The 12,032-nt window shown below is 41.0% G+C and overlaps 1 protein-coding gene across 1 annotated transcript; it reads left to right on the top strand.

The window, feature by feature from the left end:
• The first annotated feature begins 138 nt into the window (after positions 1-138).
• Positions 139-5,259, top strand: sowahca (sosondowah ankyrin repeat domain family Ca). Its single transcript, XM_061226278.1, has one exon. It carries the CDS (start codon positions 331-333, stop codon positions 2,311-2,313), a length of 1,983 nt encoding a protein of 660 aa, XP_061082262.1. The 5' UTR covers positions 139-330; the 3' UTR covers positions 2,314-5,259.
• The last annotated feature ends 6,773 nt before the right edge of the window (positions 5,260-12,032 follow it).

Genomic DNA, 12,032 nt, shown 5'->3' with positions numbered 1-12,032 from the left:
TGAAATACAAGGGCTTACGGAGCCGAAATGGAACCTCTAACGTTATCCATGGTGTTCCAAAAGGGGTTGGTTGCTAGGAGGCGGGGATAGTTGTTTTGTTACTGCTCCGACTCCAGCCTTGACGCACTGGCACTCCACTTGGTAGCACAGAATATCGCTGCTCAACCTCACATAGGACGTGATGAGGATGCTGCCATCATCAGTAGTAAATGACATTGTTAGCGATGGTATGCTATTGTTATCGTTATGATACAATTTTAGATGACCGATATTAACGGTGTAATCAAGGCATAACGCTGGCTAAATAGGCGTGTAACGATCTACAATCAAATGGCGACCGAATGCACACAAGAAGCGATACTACAATTTCTTACAGAGCGAGGAGGGAGGGTTAAGAACGTGGAATTGATTGATCATTTTAAATTCATTTTGCCAAGCGACCCTGGGAAAAAGGCATTGGTAAAGGATACTTTCAAAGGATATGTGGACAACGTGGCCTTTGTGAAAGTAGAAAATGGGGTAAAAATGGTATGCTTGAAAAAGAAATACAGGGGTTCAGTGAAGCGAACTGGCGAGAGAGGGGATGGAGAATGCAACGGTAATGGAATCACTGCGGGTAAGATTTCAAGTCTGGACCAGAGCGAAGGTGCTGCTATAAACAATGCACTCAATGATCGAAAACATAGCTTTGCCGATTCTTTACAATCGAACGCTTTATGTGAAGAAAATTCTAACATTTGCACACCAGACATAGCGATGTCAACATCATATGATGGAGACGAGCGCTCTTTGACTTTAGAAACTCTTGCAAACGATGATGCGAAACAAAAAATATTACCTAGGTCAGGTTACGGAACTGACAATGGGAAAGGCGCGGAAGTGCAGGCTTCTGTTAATATTTTGGAAGGTAAAACTTCAGCTACGACTGCTAATTCTAATTCAGTTCGTATATCCCCGGAGAATAGTTTGCAGGCAATGGGAAATCTACTAAAGTCCAGATCAACAAAGACAGCGGATGATGCGAAAGAAGTCGAGTGCAAGAGCGAATGTGGTAAAACAAGCGCTCCTAAAGTTTGTGTTCCACAGATTGCAGTGATTGAGCCTTCGCCTTTACCTGTGGAAACCGACGATTCCGTATTCAACCTTCCCGAACAAGGAGACTTAGAAGAGCAAAATGCACAGGCGGGGGGAGTTAGTGGCCACGGACTGCCAACGCCGGGTATGGAAGCCAAGACAAAGCCGAGCGAAGAGGACATCGAGGTCGCGGTTGGCAAAGGCGCACCGCTGGCACAGCTTATAAATAGGCGGCGAGTCTCCCGAGGGTCACAGCGCAGCCTGCTGTCCAGTAATCCGTCAGAGGAGGGGGCGGACGAAGGGCAGTTCGATTCTGTCAGTATATCGGGGAGCGACTACACACCTAAAAGCAGTCGCAAGAATTTTATTGAATTGATGATGAACAGCTCCCCCCAGGTCCGGCGCAGCATGGTGCATAGGAACTCCGCGTACCTGTCATCCAGGCACCGAGACAGGGACTCTGTCAAGAGTGACAGCGACTCGGCGTCCCTGGTCTCCTCAACCACGGACGAATACGGCGGGTCAGTGACGCTGGACCCCTTGGAGCACGAGTGGATGATGTGCGCATCAGACGGGCAGTGGGAGAGCCTGCACCGATTGCTCGCCTGTGAACCGAACCTCGTCACGAAAAAGGACTTTGTCACAGGTTTCACCTGCTTGCACTGGGCGGCTAAGCAAGGCAAACAAGAGCTGCTAGCCCTCTTGGTTAACTTCGCCAAGCAGCATGCAGTGCCATTGAACATCAATGCTCGCTCCAGCGCTGGGTACACTCCATTACACATGGCTGCAATGCATAGTCACATCGAGGTGGTCAAGCTTCTGGTGGGTGCTTATGACGCCGACGTTGAGGCCAGGGACTATAGCGGGAAGAAGGCGTCCCAATATCTCACGAACACCGTGGCTGAAGACATACGGGATATTGTCGGGGCGGGGGCCGAAAGCTCGGAGAGCTCGGAGAGCGGAACCGGGCGCTGGAGATTGTCAAAGGTCCTTGCCTCTAACCTGATGCCGATTAAGCTGCTTAATCACCCAGAGGAGGACACTTGCGATGGCGGGGGCCTAGTGAAATCAATGTCCGTGTACAGGAAGTCCTCCATGAGTAAAATTAAGCCGAGGCTGCACAAAATCCGATTCAGGACACAGATCATTCATAGCACTTCATTTCGAGAACCAGACGATGGGGAGAGATCTTTGAAGAGTCCTGCAAAATCAAGGCCCATGTCTAACCTCTTTGGGTGAGACCCACTTAAGTCCATGCATATATAGGACAAACGGCACTGCACACGTTTTTAGAATTTTGATTGCTACCGCTGTTAGACGGTAGGTTGTCCATTCCTACATCCGAAAAAGTGCCCAAAATGATAACATGATTGTGGCAGTACTGACATACCTTGTTACGTTGTTCCATCAAATTTAAAATGACTGAAATTATGTAAAATTAAACGTGAATTAAATGTCAGCTATTGGATATTGTGTGTAAATTCACGCTTCTTAGTATTACATTGCACATTTGTGTGATATCAAATGTTCTCAGCAAGGGGGTGTTCTAATTTCGGTAAAAATGTAACCGTGGCAACTAATGATATACGAGTTGAATTTGTATGGCTTGTTTTTTTGTTTTTTGTTTCCAGTACCTTAATAATGAGAGTGCCAGTTAAACTGCAATTCCAAAATAAGCTGTTTTGATTCTGACCTTTGGGTGGTTAATTTGTAACTATTTGCTTTATCTAACTTTGTAAATAACAGCTTGTTCTGCTGCTGGTACGGTGTTGGAAATATCAAAATATATACCCTCTCTTTAATCACTAATTGTATTTTTGTGTTGAATAGGTCAATGTACAAGATGTGGGTTGCTTTGAAAGTGTTCCTCATATAGCTTTGCATTATTTCCCGATTGCCTAATGTGTTCATGCCCGAGTTTCACTGTTTGAAAGTGTCCCTTTCCAGCTTTGACAGATAATATTAATCTTCTTTCTTCAGGGTTATACTGTTGTTTTTTTTTACAGAATATTATTGACTAAACATCCACTATATCAGTGGGAAATGAGCATTAAGGTACATGTTCACTAGTGCAGGAAGCTGAAATTAATCATGCCCTGTTTTAAGGTGCAGAACAATAGCTGCTACATTAAGACTGAAACACCTGGTTGTCCTTGCAAAGACAGAAAACTTATTGGAGCCAAATGGAGGTTATGTAATGAGGTCACAGGTCTGCATTTTAGAAGGTACTATGCATGTGATCCCAGGTCCAGGCCTAGGATGGCAGGCTGGTTACTGGTACTGATCTTTAAAAAAAATAATCATGGCGACATGAAACACTTTTCTTTGTATTTTTCTTTGTGAAAGCACATTGTTCACTTTCTGAAAAATCTCAAATTCCTGTTGCAATCGGTAAAAACAAACAGGTGAGATCATTATGTCTCATGTATGCCCAACGTGTGGAAATCCTTCTCCAGAATGTGACTGTTCATACAAGTCCAACCAAACATTACTTTTGCAAGAGGATGGCAACAGAGCACTCTGTCGGTTAGGCCTTTGTTAATTATCGAGCTTACCTTTAAATCTGCCTTTTTATCTTGTTGTTACCTTGGTTTGGTAAAAGATGTTTAGCTAAGTGGCCAATGTTCTTTTTCTGCTTGTGGTACTAACAATAATTATTGTACGAATGTTTTTTATTCCACTTTCTGGAAGGTGGCACTGAATAATATCTGTTATTTAGCAGCCCAACAAGTCTATAGCACTTTGTAAATGTATTAAAGTTGTGCACATTTTTTTGTTCTTTTTTCAAATTTATTGTCATTAATTCTTGCTTTCGAATGAGCCTTTGTCATTGGAAAGAGGTGATTACTGCATTATATATTTTAGGCACTGTCTGCTAATGACGGTCCTCGTAATGAAAAATGGAGTAAATGCTAATTTTCATATTACCTGGTTAAATCAATAGATGGTGCATTCTACAAGACTTAAAGATTAAAGAAAACAACACATTCTTGCTGAAGTCAGTTTTACTCAAAACACGAGTCTTGCAGTGCCTTCTACATTTGCGCTGTTACATTTTGGATCTGTGCTCTTCTGAATTTTGAATCCAGAGCTCTCACAGACATCAAAGCAAAGCCATAATTGTTTGAATACATCCTCCAAAGAGAGTGCTTAGTGCTGTTCAACAGTGTGGTACAGCTTTTTAATGCAGTTTCCATTTACAACATGAAAGCAAAAAAGTTTTTAAAAAAAAGTAATTGCATTTTGTATTGGTGTGAAATACAGTAACACTTTGTCTCATAGTTTTGTCTTTTTTCAAAATGGCTTAGTTTGGTTACTCACTATGTTTTATGGGAATTCCTGTAATTATAATTAAACACATTTTCAACTTGTTAGATATCATATTAATAAAGCTTATATTTCATGTCATGAAACATGTAGTTCCCACTGTTGGTTTAATATTTGTTCACACTCATCTCACTGTGAGGTGGTCTTTTTTAAATTCTTGTTTTTAGTTACATTTTATTGATTCAATTACAATTAATTGTATATACACTTGTGTGAATATGCCCTCTTGTATTTTGAAACAATAATTTTGGTATTCTGTTCCTCAGAAAGTAAATTGAAAATATATGTTTTGTATTCCAGTTCCTTTAGATATTTACTCTTTGGCTTACTAATCCAGGAAGTGTGATTTAAAGGGCTGGAACCAAACATGAATTTATTATTTTATTTTTAAAATAATATATATTTGGGAGTTGTTTATTTTTTTCCATTTGGCACATATATTTTTAATATGACATTGTAGATTTAAAATATATGTTCATTCAATTTGTTGGAAATTACGAAATAACATACAAAAAGTGAATTTGAGTGTTTTTAGGGTCCTGGATATATTGACTGGACAACATACAAGTTTTAATCTTATTGTCAGTGATAAAAATGTTAATGCCACTGTCTGTTAAGAAAGATAACTTTGCCTAATGGGTAAAGGTTAACTGCGTAATCCAAATGTCCAAATGTAGAGATTGCTTTTGATGTGTAAACCACAGACAGCTACAGGCCTGCATTGCTGTTGATTTTCTTTGTGGCATCACATATGCTACATATGAGTCAAACTGTGTTTTAGGGAATGCAAATGTAATGACAAAAATGATCTGATCACTACTTTACGGATTGAAGAATTAAAGGCTGGACATACCAAGATATGATATATTGTATTTTCTTGATTCTGATTGTATTCATTGTTTTGGTACAATTCCTTATGACTAAAATAACACATAAACTTTTGATTGTTTCTGATAATTGGCCCATAAACTCAATAATGAAAGGAAGGAAAGAAAAAGAGTGGTTAAAAAGGAATAATTGTTTTCATCGCCCTTCTTGAGATATGATATGCTGTTTAATGTCAGTGTTCTTGAATTAATAATACAGCATCATTGTGTATGCCTTCAGTTAGAGCACAGTTACTGCACGTGTTGTTAATTTATTATTCATATGGTATTAGGCTGCGATGCCATCCCCCACCTGTTCTGTTTAAGAAACCCAAGAGCGTTGAACATGGAGGAGATGCTGGTGTTGTGTACTGTATATGGAATATCCCTATCAAGTTTGAAAAGTCGATGAAATGCCATCTAGACATTCAGGCTACATTTGAAAAAGTTGAAAAGTTGAAAAGTTAAAAAGTTTTCTAATTACAATGCACCCAGGCTATATCTGAATAAAACCTGAGCTATATTGGGGTTAATCTAATCCAGTTAAGTAAATGTACGTTTACACCCCTCTAGACCTCTGGCTTTTGCTCACTGGGATATTAACCTTTCCTTTATTACCAAAAATATCAGTTGCTGTACTTTCAAAATAACAAGTATGAGAATATGCGCACAGGAGAGCAGTATACCTGCATTATATTAATTTTTCTAATAGATAACATTATGAAAATGCATTCATTTACAGAGCAAGGAAACAGGACATCAATAGCAGTGAATAAAAATACAATTACTGAATTACGATAATGAATACTACATCAAGGTTAATACATCATGAAGAATCGGTGGAATTATAAACATCAAAATTAAAGCAAGGTTATGAATGTCTTGGTTTAAAAGAAAAGGAGGATTTGGAAGACTTCCAGAATAGGGGTTACAACTCAAAAATCTCAAACTCCTTTATATTTCCGCTTTTTCTCTCGAATGGCCAGGAGTTTTTGTAACTCACTGTACATTTAATGGAATAAAAAGTGAAAAAGATCAGTGATATAAACAAAGAATAGTCAGAGTAATTAAAAGCATGATGAAATCAATTCTAAAAGACACTGCAAGCCAGTGAACTGACACAAGTATTGGTGTAATATGACATCATCATATATGTGATATCATCAGTGTATCTGTTTTATCAATATGTGTACATTTCTATTACAGTTCAATAAATGCAAACCATTTCTCAGGCGTCGACACCAAACACGATCCAATCACTGTACAGAGCTCATTGCTGTAAACAGGTAGCTGCTTCCCAGCTGAGTCGGGGTAACCTGACAACAAACCGCACTGTTGCTGATCTGGCAACCACTGCCCTACCACTCTCACAAAGGCATATTTCTGCTGGGGGAAGATGCCTGCCATGTTTGCGAAAGCACAGCAAACACTTTAGTTCACAGGAGCATAAATTTGCTTCTTTCAGTGTGAACCTAAAGGGGGGCAATGCTGTGCAGAAAGACCCCATAGAAACACCCGCCCCCTCCCACCACCAACTCTCAATAACTAAGCATATTTTCACTCCTCCAAAACACATTTCAGACTAGCCTTGCGAACAATAGGCCTTTCAGCTCAGGCTTGGGGGCTTGAGCACTTGTGATGCGTTCTGCTCAAACTCAGCCGATGTGGCAAGACCAGAGAGTCCTGGCTAAAATCACCTGCTCTGTTTTCCCATTAAAGTAATGTCATGTAAAATGCTCTTTGTTTAAAGTTTTTGGTCAAATCTCAACACAATATCATCAATTCAGTGTGTTTGTTCACAGCATTATTTTCCAAAAATACACAAAAATACAGGAACTAGGGAAGTGGCCTTTAACTTTATTGAGATTTTGGCACATCTCACAAAGGCTTTCCATGGTACTGTTTCATTCAAATTCAAGGGTATCGCAGTTCTTTTACTGAGGGGTAGATGACCGGGGGAGGTAGGGGCAGCTGAGGGGGGGCTTTAATCTCTTCCTGCTGAGCCAAATGCATTCCTGCATGCCACTTTGGGAGTGGGAGTGTGACTCAACCTGTCCCACTTTGGAAGGGTAAACCAGGTCAGCCACAAGTTGCATCTCTCCATCCTCCACAGGGAAAATAGTGAATTGAAAAAATGAAAATAATTGAAAATTATTCAGTGTGGATTTACTCACTCACTCACTCACTCACTCAGGCTCATTCTGACTGAATAATTTCATCTTGTGTTGTCTCTTGTGTCTCACATTGTGGAATAGCCCTTCTCTCTCTGAATTGAGCTGGAACAGAAGCGGTATTCCTCCGCCCTGTTGTCTGGGTGCCGAGACGGAGGAGCGAGTGAGTAGCTGTGCACGTGACTGCAGCGAGCTGATTGCAATTAGCGCCGCCGGACGCACCTCACCACGGAAACGACTGGGAGCACCTCCGCAACCACCGGGGACTTCCACCTTGTTTAGCACTGGAAGCAGTCCAAGGGTACACAACGTTTGTTGCAATCAGCGTCCTTTGAGTCGGATAACCCGTGCACACAAATGCTTTGGTTGGGCCTTGTGCTTTTCTTTCTCCAGATCATGCCTGTGCCTGACCTACATACACAATGAGTGGAATAATGTCCTTTATGTAAATGTGCCTGCGTGTCTCTTAGAAACTCTGCCATCGTTTCTGCTGCCGGCTGTATTGCTGCTCAGTGGAAAATGCGCCTTTCATTCAGCTTCAGCTGCTCTGACTCTTTCAGACAGCTTCAGTCAGCCCTCATTCTAACACATTAAAAGGGCTTTGTAATTCCTGTCAGAGACCATAAGGTACTGAGCCTGTGTACCTTCTTATTTTCTGACTGTTTACACAATACTTTGAGAATGAAATGAGGTTCATCAATTAGAACTGTTAATGCAGACATTTTTACATCAGTAATCCTTTTTGAGCCAGCGGGATTGACTTTTATCTGATGTTGATGGCAAATGTAATGTGCGTACGTATGCCTTGAAGCTGATGTTCAGTGCTTATCGACCTGTCTTTAATTCCAAATCTCTTAACAGGCTAATGTTCTTCTAACTGTTCTCCTGGGAGAGGTGACTTTATTAGCCTGCTGCCTGAGAAACCGCCTCATTTGCTCTTTGGTATCTGTGCTGTGCCAGGAGAGGCCCCCTAAGCGATTATTTCACCATATGGCTGCCTTCCGTACTGATTACTCAACAACACGCTTACCTGAACAGGAGCTGGCTTACTTTCTCAATGCAGTAACATTACTGTAATGTTAGCTCAGCTTCTGTGTGACTCTGTTTTGGTTGTAACTTTATCAGCAGCGCTGTGTTTTGCACTTCATGATGCTGGAGGACCATGTTCCCAGAGTGCAGTGTGATCCATGAAAAGAAGAATGATGATGAGGAGTGAATGGGCCTGAGCAGGTGAAGAAGAGGAAGCAACTGTCCCAATATTCCCAACAAACCCACTCTGCTTTAGAGTCACTCTGTCCCAGTATTCCCAACAAACCCACTCTGCTTTAGAGTCACTCTGTCCCAGTATTCCCAACAAATCCACTCTGCTTTAGACCCACTCTGTCCCAGTATTCCCAACAAACCCACTCTGCCTTAGAGTCACTCTGTCCCAGTATTCCCAACAAACCCACTCTGCCTTAGAGTCACTCTGTCCCAGTATTCCCAACAAAACCACTCTGTCCTCACATTTCATCCAGAAGAGTATGCATCTGGCAAGGATTCCAGGCTACCCATAGCTGTATACAGTCCACTAATCTGATTGCACATTAATGGTAAATGGTAAATGGCAGGCATTTATATAGCGCCTTTATCCAAAGCGCTGTACAATTGATGCTTCGCCATTCACCCATTCATGCACACACTCACACACTCACACACACAGCGATTGGCTGCCATGCAAGGCCCCGACCAGCTCGTCAGGAGCATTTGGGGGTTAGGTGTCTTGCTCAGGGACACTTCGACACTGCTCGGGCAGGGGATCGAACCGGCAACCCTCCGACTGCCAGACTGTTCTTACTGCCTGAGCCATGTCGCCCCGCCCACATCCATCAGTTTGTCTGTTCAGTGTTGGTATCTGTTTAAAGTTACTCTTGACATAAAGTCTTACTTTCAAACATAATAAGTTGCTTAAAAAACTCTGATTATGCCTAAAAGCTGTGATGAGTCCTGACATTTGGAATATTGAGTATGGATATTGGTTTACATTTTATTAGAACAAAGCTTCAAAGCTTATAAAGAAACCTGCTATCTTAAGACAGATTTCTCAACATGGCCATTATGAACAGAGCCCATCAGTATGTACTGTATCTTATGACTTTGCCCTTGAGCTGAGTTTCGGGCTGGTCCTGGCAGCAGGGTGACTGAAATAAAATAGTCACATGTTTACCTGGAATGCAAACTGATAAACACTGAATTGAAAACAAATAGGTTGAAATATAGTTCAATTAATTACTGTTCACAAAATTATCTCTTGAAAGACTGAACTTGAATATTTGCCAGATTCATATAAAATGTGACTGGGAATGTATTCTTTTACTTTGTTTGAAAGAAATATAGATTTTTTTTATCTTAATGAATGATCTTGTTTGTTTACTGATCTTCTATATAATGCAAGCTGTTGTAAGCTCATGTGAACTATGGGGCGACATGGCTCAGGCAGTAAGAGCAGTCGTCTGGCAGTCGGAGGGTTGCTGGTTCGATCCCCTGCCTGGGCTGTGTCGAAGTGTCCCTGAGCAAGACACCTAACCCCCAAATGCTCCTGATGAGCTGGTTGGCTCCTTGCATGGTGGCCAATCGCTGTCGGTGTGTGAATGTGTGAGTGTGTGTATGAATGGGTGAATGAGAAGCATCAATTGTACAGCGCTTTGGATAAAGGTGCTATATAAATGCCTACCATTTAACTCCTTTAGTATGTTTGAGTAGTTGACTGGATCAGAGACACAATCAAAACCCCTTTAAATGAAAGACACATATTGACCAGGTCTTACTGTGATTGTGATTCGGCTGAATTGAGCAACACATGACATCATGCTCAGCTCCCCTGCTCAGCTTGATTGTATCTCAGTGAAACCATGGCAACTCTAACTGAAGGATGAGGGCGTTTTCACTTTCCTTAGCTGCTGTTTTCTCTTTGGAAGAAAACAGCAGCTCAAACGCATAAACCTCAACTCGGTAACATTTTGAGAGAATTAGCTGTGAGGCCTTCACAGTTCACTTTCTGGATTTTATAAAATACTATTTCAGTCAGTGTATGTGTTCACAGTGGCACGTACAAAAGCATTCAAAAGTTAGTAGAGTACAGCAAGAAAATGTACTTAAAGTAACTCAACAGCAGTAAGTTCAACAATGTTAGATTATCCTTCATCATTCATAGAAATTCTCTGGACCAGTTAAAAACAGAAACTAAAACTGAAATAATAAAACAGAAAGTGCCAGGATATCTGGGGGCTGTGTATGAGTTGAAATGGGAGAAGAGTGGTGAGGTTCTGTGCAGCAGACAGATCCAGATCGGGTTGATTCATGGGCAGGACTGTTGGACAGGTTTAGTGGAGTTGCACGCGACAGGCATAAAAAAAAAAAACAGCAGACAGCGTGAATGTGAGTCCAATGAGTCACTGTACAGAACAGTCTCTCCGCCCTTTTCAACTCTTATTTTCCACGGTCACAGGCCAATCATCTCACATGGTCCAACAAACAAGACAATGTGTTTTTCCAAAAACTGATGTATGTGCAGTTTTGTATGCACATTCTGAGATCCATGTCAACATCTGTGTAATTCCAATACTTATCAATAACCATGACTTTTGACCCATTGGATAAGGATAAACAGAATATAAACATAACATCCAGCATGACAAACATTTCATATTTGGGAAGAATCCGGAACATCCAGAAAGCAGTATGTGCAATGATCATTTACTTAAACATGGGAATATATAGAGAACCAAGTAGTTTTGGTTGAAAGAATAAGAAAAACAAAAAGGATACCAACAGTTCATGATTCATGAACAATAATGTGATTGATTTAATAGTGTGCGTGTGTGTGTGTGTGTGCCTGCGTGCGTTTAGTGAGTGTATGCAGTATGTGAGATCCTGAGCAATGTCCTAATACTCTTGCAGGTGATGTATATCAAACTATTAAACTAAAATGATCTATTTTTCAGGGGTAACCTCTCTACCAGAATGCACAGAACTGTGAAGAAAAAAATTAAGTAAATATAAAAAGTAAATGCTTGCAATGACTTGTTCTAGCCTTTGAGCCATTTGAGCTTATAACACTATGAATCAGACTCAGTGAAAATGAACATAGAGCGGCTGAGAAAATCACTAACTCAGCAAACAAATGCTGCCAAATCAGACGCACGAGAGCACCTAAGGCAATGTTTGATTAGTTCCTATCATGGCATGTTTTACTCTTCTCGATGAACAAAGCTGGTCTGTGTCTGTTCACTGGTTCCATGTAACATAAATTATATCCATGAAGCATATGCTGATGGCTGTGATGCAGGCCAATGACAGGCCAAGCCATCTGAGCTATGGTGACTGTTCTTAAAAGGAGTTTCATTGTTCTTAAGAGAGAATGAACGATCTCTCAGTGTGATTATATAACTACTTGAAAAGGACTCATGAATGGCGTGGTTCTCACTACAGTAGGAATGGAGGCTTTGAGTGTTTGAATGGTCCCATTTAGGCTTTGAGGAAAATAAAACCTACATTAGTCTGCATAGTGACAGCAATAGCAGGAGCAGTGCACTGGGTGCCATAGCAACACCAC

The sequence above is a fragment of the Conger conger genome, chromosome 17, assembly GCF_963514075.1.
Source record: "Conger conger chromosome 17, fConCon1.1, whole genome shotgun sequence".
In the NCBI taxonomy this organism is placed as follows: Eukaryota; Metazoa; Chordata; class Actinopteri; order Anguilliformes; family Congridae; genus Conger; species Conger conger.
This window is presented reverse-complemented; position numbering and strand designations above follow the sequence as displayed.

Bases quoted from the DNA above. Each gene is read 5' to 3' on its own strand.
- sowahca (XM_061226278.1), top strand. From the start codon at position 331: ATGGCGACCGAATGCACACAAGAAGCGATACTACAATTTCTTACAGAG.